This window comes from Pleurodeles waltl, chromosome 12 (assembly GCF_031143425.1).
Source record: "Pleurodeles waltl isolate 20211129_DDA chromosome 12, aPleWal1.hap1.20221129, whole genome shotgun sequence".
Taxonomy (NCBI): Eukaryota; Metazoa; Chordata; class Amphibia; order Caudata; family Salamandridae; genus Pleurodeles; species Pleurodeles waltl.
In genome coordinates this window covers 245,875,267-245,893,405 of record NC_090451.1, presented here as the reverse complement: position 1 = coordinate 245,893,405, position 18,139 = coordinate 245,875,267, and the positions used below count along the sequence as shown (strand labels likewise).

Sequence of the window (18,139 nt, the reverse complement as noted above, 5' to 3'; positions counted from 1 at the left end):
CTACGGACCATCATTGTCTTCAGATTTCTTTTTTCCACTGCTTTGGATGCATTTGCGAGTTTGGTATTTAAGTTTTGATAAAAAGGTCAGCTGCTACAAACATGAAAAGACCCATTTGTAAAAACACATTTTGCAACACATTGCAACTCTAGTGTTTCTATCAATTCCGATACTTGACTACATTGATTTTGATGAATGATACAATTTAAAAAAGGACAAACATTGCTACTGTGCAAACATACTTCAGAAAAAGACAAAAACCAGTGCTGTGAATTATTTCTATTGAAAAATGTTTATTATTTATCAATGTTCGAATGCAAAAAGAGGAAAAGGGGTCAAACTTTATGGAAATTTGCATACCACAATACAGAGGTATTTACAGTAAATCATACAGACAAAGAAGATCACTTGTGTAGTTTCACCTCCCCATGACTCAGTAAAAAATATATTACCCATGGTAAACTGTATATTTTATCATAATACTGTTTTAAGTATTTTCAGATGATGCCCGGCACTTATATAATAAACAAAAACTCATAAAGGTAAGTAAATCACAGTTATCTGGGTTGGAAATATTTACACCTACAGAAAGCAAGAAAGCAAAGCTTTTTCACATCTAAAATACTCAACATCAATCGTCGGTAAAATAATACTGAAAGGTCCCTCAAACTCAAACCACAAGTATTGTTTATTGGGGCCCCCAAAAAACAACACTAAATAATACAGATAGTGCTATGTCTATGATCCCAGAACTTGTATTCAAAATTACTGGTGCCCAAAGACTTGTGGTCTGGGTGTCATCTGTCACTTTTTAATTTAAGGCATGAACTCAAAATGTACCCGATCAGCCAATATTTGGCACGTTTCCATACTTCATTTATCAAAGACATGCACAAAATGTGAAATGTTTTGGTACATTCACCTTAATCACAGTAATTTTTGCCATTAATTTGGTCATTGTCATGTCTCCAAGAGCAATTTTATTTACAATTATGTAAACATGGGTGCACCCATATTATCTTTTTAGCAAAAAGAATACATCCTCTTCCATTCATATTTGGCTATAAGTGAACGTTTTAAGTTGAGAAATCTTTCATGTGCACAGCTGACAGCTTACATGCTCTGGATTCGCTATGGTTATATTTGCCATCTTTTCTTTCCCTGAAGCCGCCATCACAATTACACTACAGTTAGAATGGCTAATTGAAAAACATAAGGCAGTGCAAAATACTATGGATAAAAATGACATTTCTGTGGTAACCCTGAAATGTTTTGATCATGTTTTTCACTACAGTGCAATGAAAATCAGTATCATTTCTTTTTAGACAGCTTATAAACATGGAATGTTTTATTCTTAAAAACCTGAGTGAAATATGTAGTATAAGGAGGTAGTTGTTTTTTTATTTCATCACAGAAGCGCGGAAAAGTTGAATGTTTCAAATTGGGTTCATTGAGTCCTGGGCCATCCATAGTCTGAAAAGCAAGCAAAAAAAAATTACATTTATAAGTGATTTATTATAACAAATATTTTGCACTGTATTTACAAGCATCTCCTACTCACCTTGTTTCTTTTTGGCCTAGAGTAGTTACATATTTCCATTTAATGGAATGGATATTAATCCTTAATCATGGCTTATTGAACATGCTGCAACGTTAATACTAGAATGTTAAAATAAAAACAGGAAAACAATACTTTATATATTACATATTATTCCTTACTACTTCATTTGGCACATAGGGGCCCACAAAACAGCTCTCATCTAATAGCTCTTGAGCTCTGCTTCATTTATTGTACACAGGGCTGGGTTTAAAGTGTGGCAAGCGGCCCACCGGCCAGCGAAAGCTGTGGCGCCTGCTCCATGCCCTCCATATTCACACATTCTCGTCGGGGAGGTTGGGATCTCCGTACGAAGCTGCCCTCACAGCCGCTTCACCAAATACTGAAGCTGTGCCAAGCGAGTGCTATGTTTCAGGCATCCGCTCAGCAAATGTTTTTGTTTTCTTGAAAAAAAAAAATCCCAAACCAGGACTTATTTTTATGGCAGTGAGACAAAGGCAGTTTTCTTTGGGCATGCTTGTGTTTTCCCTACCTGGGGAGAGTAAGTGAGTGATAGCCACCACGTCCTAAACAGGAATGGGTGATTGCCACTGGGAGCTGATAATGGTCAGGCCGCAGGGCTTGGACAGTGGAGTCTGCTGATGCTCTGCCGACAGAAACCCAGCACTTCCTCAACTTTAAAGCGAGCAGCGAAACAGCAGGTTTGGCAAGGCATGCGTACTACCGATTTACGGCGGTGCTTCAGCTATGGCAAACACTGCCCCATGTTAGCCTTTCAAATCAGAAACTTTAAAACAGAAAATAGCAAATAACTAAAAAAAAAATGTACCACAGTTGTAGGCAGAATTTGTCTTCAAAGATGTTAAAAAAACGTAAAAAGAGAAATATATTAAAAAAATATATATTTCTGTCAGCAAAGTGTACATGATTTTGAGTAGCATTTTGCCAGATATGAATGATTATCCATAAAATTAAGCAATTCCATGTTTTCTTTCTTTTAAAAAAAGGGCAGAGGCAACCAGCTTCTCCTCCACCCCTGACTAACCTCCACATCGCTCTTATAGTACACACTGCATACCTCACCTTGGTATTTTCATTTCCTAGCATCCATTTGTTCAAGCCGAATCCTCTCCTAATTGTGAAACGTAGGTGTTACTGATTGTGGATGTTTGTTTTAGGCAAGAAACCTTTGTGGGATTTTAATGTATTTTTTGTGGTTTCCTGTTAGTTATTTTCACTGTAACTGTTTTAGCAGCTTGAGTTCACCAAAGCAGGGAGAAGGCTAAGGGGCAGCAAAAGATGGTGGTAGAGGAAGTGCACGAGCCAGCAGGACATCTCTATGGGAGAGGCCTCAAAGAACAGCAGCAGACTTTGTTTTGGCATAAGAGGAGAGTCAGAGCAACATTTTTTGTGCTGCTGAGAATGAATCCAACTTTTTCGATTCCCTTCCCAGGGGAGCAGTAGCGAACGTGCCTTGGGAGGTAGAAGCTTTAACCACCAAGCTCTCAGGGGTGGGATGTTGCGTCAAGAAACTTGGGTCCTCAGATGTGGGGTGATGGCGGCGGGCAATCATGCTGTTCACAGAAGCCCCTGTGCTGGGTCTGTACCAGGTACTCAGTAGGGCGTCAGGGCATCGTTGAACGGGAGCAGGGGTTCTGAGGTGGAAGCTCCTGGTTGTAGCACCTCTGTCAAGAGATTAGTCTTGACAGCCATTGAGGGTTGTTGAAGGTCCAGGACGGCAGCCACCCTCCTCACCACCATAGCATAAGATGCTCCCTCCTCCATTGCCATGGTAGGGGGAGAAAGCATGCCAGTATCTGGAGAAGTGTTCAGTCCGCTGGCTTCACCCAAGTTCTCACGCCAGTCCATTTCAGATTCATATGGCTGGTATTCTAAATGGTGCTGCAACCCCTCCCATTCATCCTAGAGTCCTAGCTCAGAGAAATAGGGCTCTGGAACCATACGAGGAGTCAAAGCTCCTGCCGGAGTCTGGCTCTGTGTTGAAGTCGGTGATTACAATGGGGATGGCACCGCCAATGGGTCCCAGGAGCATTGGTGTCAGGACTGACATCGGGGAAGGTCACTGTAGTACAATCAGTGCCAGTCCGGATTGAGGACTGGATCCCTGGGTGCCCGTTGGTGCTGGGGCCAGAGCCACTGATGTGGAGCCCATAGGGTCCCCCACTGACCTTGCAGGCACAGAGGCACTCCAGCAGGGTTGGACTGCCCAAAAATGAAATGAGGCGCATAGCCTCTTAAATCTCTTTGAGTTTCGCAGGGGTTGCTCCGACTACCAGAAATTCGGGAAGGCTCGGATTCAATCCAGGCGCAGGTTCTGTAGAATGAGGCCTAGAGTGTCAACACTCCCTCATCTCAGCAGGTGATGGATGAGTAGAAGTCGAAGAGTGCTCTGACTTTCTGGATCTTTACTTGGCCTCGCCTTACCTCATCTCAGCAGGTGATGGATGAGTAGAAGTCGAAGAGTGCTCTGACTTTCTGGATCTTTACTTGGCCTCGCCTTACCTGATGGCCTGAGGTTTTCAAATCGGACAACCCTGGATTAGCGTGCCAGGCCGCCATCAGCTTTAGGGACTGCTCCCTCAAATGCTTCGGATGTGTGGCTAGACACTTGGAGCACGACTTTGGGTTGTGGTCACGCTCCCAACACCACAAACACACAAGGTGCTGATCCTCATGGACATCGCCAGATGACATGATCTGCAGGGCTTGAGAACCTGTCTCAATAAGACATCCCTTGTCACACCAGGAGAGAATTCCCCAAAAAAGCTTAACAAAAAGTAGAAAAAGACCAGTCGAAAATTGAACGGTAGCTCTCTTTAGATCAGCGCCAGCTGGAGCAGAAAGAAAAGAACCAACATCAGTGCACCTGGGTGGTGGCTACCTAGGACCCGCAATGTCATTTTCCGTGCATCCAACACCGACGATGAAAGCAGACCCGATCAATGCCACCAACCGGGGCACAGGGGCTAAAACCTTCCGGATCCAGTCTGATGCCTGAGGAGAATTCAAAGGTAAGGAATCTGCAGCTAGAAGTCTCTATCAGATGTCCTGTTTACCGAAATCCAGTACTGGTGGAATAATACAGAAAATAGGGTTTAGGCAAGGGAAGGAATGAACTCAAGCTAGCCTAAAACAAATAGAGACAATAAATAGAAAGCAAGCAAATGTGAGTTACAAACTACAAAGTCAATGGTAAGCAATGGGCGGAATGAATTCCCAGGGAAGCATTCTGAGTGCCCCAAGATGCTGTTAGTAAACCAAACATCTGCGATGTCTGGTAGGCTTCGATCTACAAGGCACTTACTTGAGTAAAGGTCAAACTTCATGCCAAATTTCACTTAATTTTTTTCAGCTGTTTTTTCCTGTATCAAAGGGCAAAACTGCTAGGAGAAATAAAATGCTATACCTCACTTTGGGAACACTTCTGCCCATTCCTTTTTCTTTGCCCTTGCTTGGCGGATTTGCATGAAACTTGCCATGAAGGATAGAGATGTTGAACAGTGCCAAAGTTATTACAAAAACAAAAATTATTTTCCTACAGAAACCTTTGACTCAACCATGTCAACACTTGCCCGATTGCCACCAGTGTAGTAGATGAGATTAATGAAATGTGATAAAACGCTAATAGTGCTGGCTTTCTAGTGTTTGGAAGCCGAGGGACTGTAAGTAGCCCCCTGATGACTGAAATCCCATCCAGGAATTAAAAAGGAGTCCAACTCAGTGGGAACTACGCCATATGCCATAGTGTAATCGAGAATTCCACCGGTGACCACGATGACGGGAAAGAGATACTCATCGTCTTGGGGAGAAAACAAACTAAGCTACCCCCTAATAACTCGAGGGAAATCGAAAAGGATGAAACTAAAAAGATGCAGGAAAAATCAAACAATGCCATTAGTCATCCCAGAGTTGAGAACTCAGTAATTGCTGTTGCCATTGCAAAGCAAAGTGTACTATTGTAACTGGTACTTAAATCCTCCCAAATCTCATAGTTCTCAGTCCTTGCTATTCCCACCATGGCCCAAAAGTGATATTCTATATAGGCACCACTCTCCATTGACTCCCCAACTCCCACTGACTGGTCTGGCATGATCTCCAAGGCCAGCCCATAGCAAGCCTGTATTGTGAAGATTCGTAAATTTGATTATGCTCTCCTGGTAACTGTTGTGATCTCTGGGGAAAGCAGGTTCTGGAATTCCTCACAACACCTCCCTCCAAAGGCCCCACCTTCCTACCTGCCCTTAAACAAGGACGTTTTTTCAGCAAAGCAATTGTGAAATGATGGTAGTAAGCAAGGTGCATACATTTCCAAGACAGCAGACATTGTAATTGTCCCCTGACTCCATGGAAATCTAGACACTCCTCAACCTTACATCCAGGTGCCCCATCAACTATAATTGGAGAAAGAGTGTAATACCCATACTGGGACTGTTTTTACCATAGCAATGCTATGTATTGCGGGGCTTCCTTACAATTCACTGAACATAAAGGGTTAAAATGACCCACAAACTGGGAGAGGCACTTAGGGTGGGAATGCAGAGTTTACAAAGGGATGCTAGCCATATGGAGAGCCACTAGGAATCAACAGATACGGTTCCAGAACCAGAATAACTCTAGCCGGTTGAGCTCTGGGTAATAACTAGTGGAATAAAACAGACTGTACTTGGCTGAGTGATTATTTCCTTTCAGAATTTAGAGAAACTGTGACTCCCTGTCTGTAATAATTACATTGGGAAATTCATGAAGATAAACTACATCTTCTTAGGAAAACCTGGGATAAATCATGAGCAGGAACTATGTTGTTATGTTGAATCAAATGGCCAGTCTTGGTGAAACTAGGATAGTCATGTCGTGTTCAGAACAAAGAAAATCAGCAACGAAATCCATTGATATTCGTGACCAAGTTTGGCTAGATGCACGCAAAGGTTGTAACAGTCGACTTGGTTTACTGTGGATATTCTCTTCTATGACACCAGTGAAACAGGGATTGATTATACTCTACATCTTGATTAGTCTTTTTCTACCAGAAACATTGGTTAAGTAGTTCTCCGGTTTTCCTATGCCCTGCATGTCCCACCACTCCAGCATTATGACAATAGTGTACAAGAGGTTGTTGTTCAAAGTTCTTTTCGGGTACATACTAACAATTTGCATGTCACAGTAAACTGTTCAGTCACTTTATTTTTAGAGTGTCTTTCATTACTCACTTCTGTTGATACTGCTCCTTTAAAGAGGTCAGGAATAAGTGAACATCACTATTATGTAAATATGAAAATGTCCCTCAAAATAACATACATTCAAACTCTGAAAATATATATGGCAAACAGTATGTCACAGTCTGACTGAAATTGTAAATTCATTAATTATAAGAAATTATGCCCTCCTCATTTTCACAAATAATTTTGGACTGCTGCTATTTGTTTTATGTACAAGACGAACCTTACCGTAAAGGTGTCTGACAAACAATGCGAAAAAGAAATAAAATAGTAAATTGTGTTAACAACTGTAATTATTAGCACTCAATATTGATGAAAAACGTTTGTAAACTAAGGCCCATATTTATAATTTTTTAGCACCGCATTTGTGTCATTTTTTGACGCAAAAGCGGCGCAAACTTACAAAATACAGTTATATTTTGTAAGTTTGCGCCACCTATGCGTAAAAAAATGACGCAAATGCAGCACTGAAATAGTATAAATATGGGCCTAAGTGCTCTGATGTCACCACTGACATGAACTCGCTATATAAAACCACAAATAGATAAATACATAAATAAACAGTGAATGTTCATGTCATATGTGCATACTACTGCCACTGGGCTCGGATGTGTGAAATTTGTTTTTATTCTAAGAAGTCTTTTCATGTCAAGAGGTGTGGTGACTCCTACTGTAGGTAACGCGCATGGGCATTTGCTCCATAGTTTTTCTTTGCTGTTGGGTTCAGATATGTATACGGAGCTCTGGCTCGACACCACCTGGTGTTCTTGCCGGGCCTTCGGCACTGTCCCACATCAGTTCAAACAATTCCCCTTTTCGTCAGTCTACCATCCCGTGTTACTTTGATGCTGTTGCTTTATGGTTGAGGAATTGTCAGCAACGGAGCTCTGCCCCTTTGACTCCTATCAACTATAAAAGTTGAGAATGTCCAAGTAATGGAAAGGACTGCTTTTTGGTTCTGCCTATTTTGCCGCTTCAAGCATCCCAGGACAGACTGGCACGAAGTTTGTAACCTGTATCTGTCCCCTGACCACAGAGGAGAATCCTCTGAGGAGTGTCTTGGGTTCCGCAACAAGAAAACCCTTTGGAACAGTAGGGTACATTGCATTGCCTCGGCTTCAATGGTGCAGCACCAGGGAGAGGAGGACACTTGGGACATCTGTGGAGAAGGTGAGGCAGAAGCTCTGCAGCAGCAGCTTGACCGGTCTGGTGCAGAGATCCAAGAGGTGTTCTGGTCGAAGGAGGCCGCTTCAGAGTCAGACGCTGAAGCTGAAGGGCCCCTGCCAGCCCAACATCCATTGCAGAAGACGGCAGTGAGTACCACTACCATCCGTTCTTCTGCGGCACCAACATCCAATTCCCGTGTCTCTTCAGATGTCTGTGGGTCATCACTGCCTCATCGCTATGGTGGGCATCGAACTACAGAGCCGGACGGGATGCCCTCAACACTCGGTGCCAAAGTCAGCCTCAAAACTTCAACCCTCGAGATAAATTGCCACTTCGTTAACCCCCCCAATACTCTATGGGTCCATATGGCCAAGATGAGAGCCAACTCCCAGGCCACAGAGGATGTGCCCCCTCCACACCAAGAAAACAGATACTGCGGGCAAGCGTGTGGCATCACTATCTGCTACACAGTGGTGCATCACCAACTCTATGGGTTTGCTCTCCCGGTAGGATTGGGTCCAGTGGGACCAGATGGAAAATCTTATCCAATCTCCCAGAGGAACTCCGCAAGCAGAGGCATGAGTTGGTAACAGAGGGAAAGATTATCTCTAATACCAACATACAGTGTACTCTGGATGCTGCAGACACAGCTGCTTGCAGCATTAATTCTAGTCTCCCTGGTCGCCATGCTTGGCTATGTGTCTCTAATTTTAAACCGGAAATACAGCAACACCTTCTTAATATGCCATTCAATGGTGAGCATCTTTTCAGCCCTCAGGTCGACAAGATGCTCGAAAAGATCAAGAAGAACACTGATACAGTTAAGGTCATAGGTGCCCAACAGACTCCCACTTCCCGTGGCTCCTTTTGCCGCCCAGAGTACCTCAGCACAGCCAAGACAGTTGCCACGCCAGAAACGTCCACCACCTACACCAGGCAACAGCAGCAGACCCCTTCACAGGCTTCCTACACAGGAGGGTAAGGGGTGGCAATGGCTCCGGTCTACCACTGCCTCGTGGCCAGCACCAAACTACCAAGCTGGAGCCAATGCCCTCGCAACACTCAGCACCAAACTCTGGCTCAAAGCTTCCCCCCATGGCATTGCTGCCACTTTGGCACCGGATCTGAAGATGCCCACTCTGCCACACTGCAGAGTCATTTGTGGAGCTCCTAAAGTAACCACCGTCCCATAACAGTGACAAACCTCCCTTACCCCTCCCCCCAACTATCCATCACCTGTCGGGGGCAGGTACAGGGGTTTCTGCCTCACTGGGAGGCAATTACCTCCAACCGCTGGGTTCATACGGGAGGGGTATTGTTTAGCACTCACCCAAACACCATCCAATATCCCCAGACAAGCTGTCCACAGAACACCACGACAAAGGGCTATGTTCCCTGTACTTTCTCATTCCCAAGAAACATGAGTAAAAAGAAATGGGCAGTGGTGATCTTTCGCCTTGATGTCTTATCCAATCTGTTTTGGATATTTTACTGAACAAAATAAAAGCCGCAATTAAAGACTGTCAATATTTTTTTCCCTTAAACCTGATAATTATTTCACTTAACTTTACAATATGACTTGATAGAATAATTAATTGGCAGTATCAGTTTTTGGAGTACCAAGTATTGACAGGTACATGGGCAGTGAATAAAAGTGGTACACTCTACTTGTAGGGAAGATTATGAGTTGTGTTAGATCTTACTTGGCAAACTGCCACTTGAAACTACATCTTCTAAAGAACACAAATAAAACCCAATGTGAGAGTTTTGTTATTTTCTCAAAAGAGTACAGAAATGGTCTCCTGCTGGGAGGTAGATTCTTCAGTCCCAATTTTCATAGTGCAGGGAAGAATGGAAAGGATAGGCTTTAGACCTCGTGTGACAGGGATTTCAAAGGTTTACTCATTATTTTATACACTTTGTACAGTGTTCAATGTTCAATGTTCTGACTTTCGGGAGAATAGGAAGTTGGTACTACATATTCTATACTTTCAACTGTATAGCAAACATGTTCTGAGATGTATCCTAGGCTGGAAATTACCCAATTTTATGATTCTGGAGAGTAAATCTCATTCTATCTGTTCCAAATTAGGTGTAAATCTATTTGTGGAAAAAGATAGATCAAAGCTATAAAGACCAAGTTAGTTACCTTTGATAATACTCTTCCCAATGTAGACTCCATCTAACCCTGATGCATTACCTGTAGAATATCCCTAGGTGCCAGACTGAATCCATAGGGCTTCAACAGCAGTGCTCCCTCACAATGACAGGTACTGCTGCGCATCTCTAAGCTGGCTCCATACTGCCCCAAAAGGTACTTAGCAGAGCCACATATACATGCCACCCATGTGTGTTGACGTCAGTGTCTTGTCTACTTTCATTTATGTGCCCACAGATGCAGAAACATAGAACAAATTTGGACAGTGTGCTCATCTAAAACATTCTTTTTAGATATTAAGGAGACCACCCCAGAAAATGGGGAGGCGGGAGGTCAGTGAGGAATCTGTGGTTTGACAGAGTATCCACCAGACAGAAAGAGTGTTGCTGAAGGTAAGTGACTAGTTCTTCTGATGGACACATCTAAGCGCACATTCTTCACTGTTAGATACCAAAGCAAGTACCTCCAAAATGTGGAAGATCTTAAGTGGACTTCGAATAAAGAGTCCTGCAGAACCAAGCGGGCAATGTTTCCTTTCCACCAGACCTTGCTGTCAATGCAGTAGTTCTCTTTACATATTTACTGAGCCCCATATGACAGAATTCCAGACTTGAAGAACAGGCAGAATGCTTTTGCAAGGCCTAAGCACTAGTGGAAAGAGCTCTCAATCATTCAGAAAGTCACTTTTCCAACAGGACAATATCAGATCTTTATGTAACGTAAATCCACCACAGGGTACTCTTCTGCACTGGCTTGCCCTTCTTTTGCACCTTAAAACCCAATGAAGAGCTGATGATTTACCCAATGGATTTTTATGCAGTAAATATTTAGACATAAAAGCTCAATGCCCTCTTTCAATCAAGTGATGGAGCTGCTCCTCTAAGGAGGGCTGAGGTGGAACAATGAACGCTAGCAAAGTGATTAGTTGACCAACATGAAACATTGTCAACTTTAGGAAGAAAGGCTGCCCTAGTTCTTAGCAACAACTTGTCAGAAAGATGGTGGTATAGGGTGGTCGAACCAAAAGTGCTTGCAGTTCTCTCATGTACTGTGCTGTTGTGATGGTGATAAGCAACACTGTTTTGAACATCAAGAGACGCAAGGAGAAACTGTGCATAAACTTGGAAGAGCATTCACATCAAGAGAGTCAAAACTATGGACGCGTAGAGGGAATCACCATACGAGACAGCAGGTTGGTATGGGCCTCATCATCGCTAAACGGAACATTGTTCGACACTGCTGCTCACGGTTGACCCCGCTGTTACTTGAATGGACCCAAGGGATTGACTATGCCGCCACAGCTAAAAGATTTGTGTATAAATTCAGGGGGGGTCAGGAAAACACTGTAAGGTATGGGGAGCATGGATGGCTTATTCAGAAACCCTGCCATCAAAGAAATAGCTCTCCTGCGGCACTCTTGTTAATTCTCCTACCTGGGCAAAGTGGGGTTTAGGATCACTGCAGCAATGTTATCTTTACCGTTACTATTTTCTCGTATATGACCTGAAAACTTATAAAGAGCATTATAAAAAAAGATATAGAAAGTCAAAACTAGGTTGAGGCCCCAGTGAGGCATTACAAGTGGTTTTGGAAGAAACACTTGTGTCAAATCTTTGATGGAATGCATCCCAACTTTGTGATTTAAACAAGGACAGTTGGTCTGGAAAACACAAAAAGGGAAAGAAGGCTGACAAGTAGTCTTTCACTGTACCAAATGCCGAGCCTTGCAGGGATAATGAAAAAAAACAAAACAACATCTGAAAGCTTGGCCTCTAAGGAATTGGTATTCCATGCACCACAACAGGCAATACATTTATCCCAGTGCAAAGCGTAGATGGCCTTTGTAGAAGGGCATCTGGCACAAAGGATAACACAACACAACTTGGTTGTCATATCAAATGCATTTAACTGCCGCAGTTCAATCTTTATGCATTTAGGTGTAAGTTATGAGGATTTGGGTGCAGGACATGGCCCAGTTGCTAAGACATAGGCCCTTCCGAAGTGGAAGCCTGATCGGAGGGCAAGTGCTCAGGCTCAGAAGCTGTAAGTGCTGCACTCTCCTGGCCCAGTTTGTGGCAATTAAGATGACTTGGGCCCAATCTTTCTTGATCTTCTTCAGAATCACAGGCAGGGCTGGCAGTGGTGGGAATGTGTAAAGGAGTGCCTTGTTCTGTTCCAGCTGGAATGTGTCTCCTAAAGAGTGCCTTGGCAGAAAGTAAGGGCCTGATTTAGAGTTTGGCGAACAGGTTACTCCATCACAAATATGACGGATATCCAGTGCGCAGTATTATGATCTCCGTGGGCTATCATGGGATCGTAATGCGGCAGATGGGATATCGATCACGGAGTAACCCCCTCCACCAAATTCTAAATCAGGTCCTAAGGGTGCAAAATTCCTGAAACTACATATTCTTGATAATGGCGAACAGATCCAGTCAAGAATCCCTAGTATTGGAAAATGCCCTTTGTTGGGACGGAAAAGTCCTCTGCATGGTAAAGCTGTGTACCCCTGCCCTGACTGCCCAACTGTACTGTTGCCTGGATCCCTAATGCTGATTTTTTTTGTCATACACAAACATGGATCATACGTGTTCACCATGACATAGACCTGTTTCATAGACTGCAAACTTCTCAGGCCATGAGGGGAGCCCAAAACGCTACCCTCATAGTGGTGGAAGGTTATCGCCTTCACCAGGAGTTAAGCAGCACAAGCGCGGTGGTGGCAGCCTACAGTGTAGTGATCATTAGTAGTGAACAGGACCTTTTTACCCTGTGTAGTTGGAGTTAGGCTTACAGGTTCACTCACCTTTTTGAGGGTTGCACTGTTGTGTGCTTAACTCACCATTGGCCCACATCAGGTAGATGTGTGGTACTGCATAGCATAGGAGTAGGTACTGTCAGCTGGGTGTATGTAGGCCTGTGAGAAATACACAATATGAAGGATGTAGTGCTGTGCAGTGTGTGCACAATGAGAGTATGTGTTGGGTGTATGTGTACTTGCGTAAAGTACAACAAATGAAAGGTGAAGCCCATTTTCGAAAGCCCAGACATGCCTAAACATGAGGAGGAGAGAAATCCCACTAGACAGATTTGTGTATTGCTACATTCCTGTGAGATGGGAGGGTCACACACTGGAGGGAAGGGGGAGACTTCCTTTGAACTTCAAATGGTCGCTCCTTGATACAGTTATAGATTACAAGGAAGGGGCCTGGACACATCTCAGGAAGGAAAATGGGGCTGATAAGTGAATCACAAAGAGTTGGGCTTGGAGCCTGGGATTAAGCTTTTGATGCACATATCACTGTGGTTGACATCCAGGTGTGTACTCGGGTCACTGCCATGAATTGTGTTTTGGGTCAATAAGCTTTGGAGTCATGCCTGCTGTGTGCATGGGTGAAGATAAAGGAGAGAAGTGCCCACTTCAAAAGAAGACGAACCCCAACATAAAACTTCAATGTCTCAGACCCTCAATCACATTTGGTGTCTGGAAAAGGACTATAAGAAGGGGAGGTTGAGTTCCCAAAAGCTGTGTTGTGAGCAGGGGAAGCTCTGCAAGATTTCTGCCTGTGCCAGGACTGGGGGCCAAGGCCTGCCAGTCTCCCTTCTGGGTGCGGGGACATCACCCAAGGAAACAAAGAGTATCTGCCCTGAAGCCTGGGGCACCAGCGCCCTCCTGCTTGCCAAGATCAGTGTGCCCTGTGAGGAAAAGGAGAGCATTGGAGGGAGCGAGGACTAGTGGCCCTACCGTTAGGATTCGGCTGTGCACCGATTGGGTCGTAGCGCATGTGCAGGACTATTTGGGGCGACCCCCATATGCAAAGAGAGGGCCGACCATAGACTATGCCAAGTATCAAGTGCTGTGCGGAGGGTGCTTAGCTCACATGGCCTTGTTGTGGTGACACTGTATGCCAGAGGGGTCCACCATTGAAGTACTTGTGTGACCAGCATGCCATGACTTGTGAATACCTGAACAGTGATCCTCTATGACAGGAGAGGTCGCTGTGGTGTGAGCGATTGCACCTGAGACATCTACATTGCGTCCTGAGGGTACTACTGCAACCCTGTGTGCCAGGAGGGGTTGTCAGGTCCAAATTACCAAAGACTTCGGGCCATTCTCCAGGACAGAAGTGAGGCTGCGACCAATGGTCTAGCCGCACGAAGAGATTTGCCCTGACTGACCCAGAGTACCAGGAGGACAATGCGTCCTTGTGGGACTCCAATCAGGAGCCGAAGGATTGAATATCCCTCCCCCGGTAAGGAGAACTTTAATTGGCATGTTGCTGTGAGCTGGAAGCTGCTCCAGTCACTAGGGAGACCGAACCTGCCACTCTGGAGAGTGAGCCTGTGCTTGCTGTGTGTACCACAAGCAGCCCTGACTTTGAGCAGGATCTGATCTAACAAGCACCTTCACTAAGGGCACCTGCTATAACGCCAAGCGCTCCTGTGCTGCAGGAGCAGGTAAGATTCAAACTGGAGCCTGTAGACCCCAGGGGATTCGCTGCTGAAGGTTGCATGGTATCATAGACAGTTTTGACTAAAATCCTAAAAAGTCAAAGGGAACTCTTGAGTACGGCCTAACGGTGTGCACTCTCTGGATGCCGCCACCAGTGGACAACTACTAGTGCCCCGACCTCTAAGAGGATTGTGTAGTTGTAATAGAATGTCACATTCATTGCATGAGTAGAGTGAGAAATAAAATACTACTTTTTCATATAAAAGCAAGTATTTGGCTGGACATTGATTTATTGTTCGTACTTTTTACACTGAGTTATGATTCCTATTCATTGACCTGTATCTACAACACGCCCCCACTCCCTTCCGAAGGAGCCTTGACTGCTCGGGTACCAGAACATCAGTAACAAGTAAAAGGCCTCAACCTCCACAGTTGGGCCCAGTAGTCCCAGTGTGCGCCATGGCTGTCTGAATGGGGTTCTCGCACCCTGCACCACCTCGGAATAGAGATGCCACTCATTATTTGCCAGACGGCACCTGCTCAGTTCATCTACTCTGATATTCAGAGACCCTGTCAAGTGATTGACGATCAGGAAATTGTTTTTTTCCAGCTACCTCCAGATGCACAGGGCCCAGAAGCCTACTCTTGTTGCAGTACCACATGGAAGTAGTGTTATCAGTGAGAACCTGCACCAGCCTCCTTTCGATGGATGACTAGAAACTTTGCCGGCCAAGCAGACCCCCCAAAGCTCTAGCAGTTTGATGCAGCAGCAAAGTCCTATGATCGCCATACTCCCAGCTACCTCAACTAATGGTGACTTTTGGGTAATATGTTATAAGTATTTTTATAGCACAACTCACCCCAGAGGGAGTCCTGGCGCTAAAGAAGGAGCTGTTGGGGTGGGGGAGGGACAGCTGCCTGCCATGGATCAGACTGACATCATGAGCTATCTCCCTCGAGATCTGAAAGGAGTTTGTTAGGCTGCTGTGATGCTGTCCAGACTGGGATTTAAGGTTCCACTGTAGAGCTTGCAAGTGCTACATGGATGAGGAGGCTGCATAGGGCCAAGAGATCAAGAAGCATCAGAGCCATCCTCACCATGATCAAGATCTGATCCTGAAACATCAAGATCATATCCTGAGTATCCTGGACTGGCTGCTGTGGAGGAAACACCTTGAACACTAACCTGTGCAGAATTACCCCAATGAATAAAGGTTTCTGTGAAAGGGCTCAGGTGGGACTTTAGCTTTTTGATGATGAAATCCAATGATGTCAAAATTTCGGTCATCGTCTCAAAGTGGCTCATGACTTACTGGTGAGCTTACCTTTAGCAGCCAGTCATCGAAGTACAGGAATACATTTACTGCCAGCTTTCAAAGATGGGCTGCAACCCTCACTTTAGCAAACACTTGACAAGCTGAGGTAAGTTCGAACAGGAGCAGGCCAAATTGAAAGTGTTCCTGACTGGCCTTGAATCACAAGACCTGGGAGACTGCAAGATGGGTATATGAAAATACAAGTCCTGTATGTCCACAGACACCATCCAGTCTTCCGGATCTAGGGCAGATACTATCCAGGATAAACAATGTCATTTGTTCTGCTGCAGGAAGTCATTCAATGGGTGAAGGTCCAGAATAGGATTGAGGCTTTCATCCATTTTTGGGATGAGGAGGTAGCATGAACAGCCTCCATCGCCTTTCTCCGAGTCCGGTATCCATTTAATGGCACAGTGAAGAGTAAAAGATTAACCTCCTGCTTGAGAACTACCAAGTGCTCCTCCGAAATGTGTTTTAGTTTGGGAGGAAGATGGAGCAGAGAGGCATGTAAATGTAGGTAGTAGTATCTTTTTTTTTTTTTAACCATCTGATGTAACGGATCTCCAGTCAGGGAGGCAATGTTCAATACTGCCTCCCATCAGCCTAGGGTATAAGACACTCAGAATAAACCAAAGCAGCTTGGCAGTTGTTGCAGTGTGTGAGGAGGAATTAGAGGACTGTTGTCCCTGATAGACGACTGAAATAGTATCTGAATTTTCAGAATTGCTGGGGAAATCGTTTCACTGGTGTCAATAACCCCAAAAAGCAGGAAATAGCTTGACTTTCTTCAAATCTTTCTTGCACTTTCCCCGAAAGAATCTGAACCCATCAAAGAGCATATATCCATTATCGAAGCTCGTACATTCCCAGAATAAATCTAGTCAATCTCATTCATACATGCCTTCTAAGCAAAACACTGGTACCAGTAGCCCTGCCAATGTAATCTGAAGCATTCAGGCCATCACACATTGCATACTTCTCTACATCCTGTTCAGGCACTGGCTGAGTCAGGGAAGCTCCAAGGTCCTCCGGAACTGAAGACAAGACCGCCACTGCCAAGGTTCCACAAAGCATGTGCATACCTGCCCAGCAAACAAACCACATTTATGGACCTAAGGGGCCAAGCTTGCAGAAGAAAATCTTATTTTAACAACAGTGTTGATCCTCTTGGATTCCCAATTTGGAGGACCGTTTAAGTTGCTAGTGGAAGCCTACATAATGAGGTTCTCAGATGTAGAGTGCCTGGTTAGGAAATCGAGACCACCGTCCATATCTATGTTACCGAGCTGTTGGCCAGCTGACTGATGGACCAGAACATGGTTTGGGCCATGTAGCCATCACAGCACCAGTGAGGGCATTATTAAATGGTAACATGGGTTCAGATGACATTGGCCCTGGTTTGAGAATTTTTCAGAACATATATGTTAGCCTCACTGGAGGGCTACTGCAGCTCTAGCACCTTAGCGACCCTCTGGACCACCACTGGAAATGAGGCACTTCCTTCCATTGGAGGCCCATAAGGCAAGTCAAGCTCTGTTTCAGAGGAAGTGTTGAGCCCGCTGTCATTATGTAGAACCAATATGTCACATCATCAGTACAGTGAAGGATTGGGGTTGCTTATATATGGCCCCACTCTGACACTTCCGGAGTGGTATGGAACCACACAACGCCACTCAAGTGCATGGGAGCACTGTTGTTGAAGTATTCCTCTGCAACTCTTTTTCTACTTACAATTAACACTTCCTATTCATAATTTACACCAAACTATGCACCATAAAATATACGCTTGTGTTCTGATAAATATAAAATTATTATTTTACAAGGTAACAAAGGTATTACACGCCCCCAAAGAAGCAAAGACAATGAGCCCACCTGCCCCCAGTGGACAGAAAAAGACAACTATAACTGCTTGCTGTGTCCTTTCACACCACAAGGCCTCTGTTGCATGCTACCGGAAGCACAATCACAGCTAGGCACTTGATTTTTACTTCTGAGTGAGAATGATCACTTTTATGTGTCATGCATTAGAACTTACATGGCCATTGGCAACATCCAGTAGATCTCTTAAACGGCAACCTCTACTGTGTCTTCTCTCATAACATATGCTGTCCTCTAGTATCGCATAGTCAGTGCCAAAAGACCTGAGTATGGCATGGACGTCTTCAGGGGATCTTTTAGCATAGATCTGATAGACCTGCAAACAAATAGAAAATCAACTGTTAAGACAGTCGCAGAGCCAAAAGAGTGTCG

The 18,139-nt window shown here is 44.5% G+C and overlaps 1 protein-coding gene across 1 annotated transcript in view; it reads right to left on the bottom strand.

Moving 5' to 3' along the window:
- Nucleotides 1-270: 270 nt before the first annotated feature.
- Nucleotides 271-18,139, bottom strand: part of DPY19L3 (dpy-19 like C-mannosyltransferase 3) — a 482,898-nt gene continuing 465,029 nt past the window's right edge. Inside the window, exons 18-19 of the mRNA XM_069217640.1 lie at nt 17,925-18,083; nt 271-1,473 (exon numbers count right to left, since the gene is read on the bottom strand). Coding sequence (XP_069073741.1) covers nt 1,312-1,473; nt 17,925-18,083 — 321 coding nt within the window. The 3' untranslated portion in view covers nt 271-1,311. The remainder of the gene's footprint in view (nt 1,474-17,924; nt 18,084-18,139) is intronic.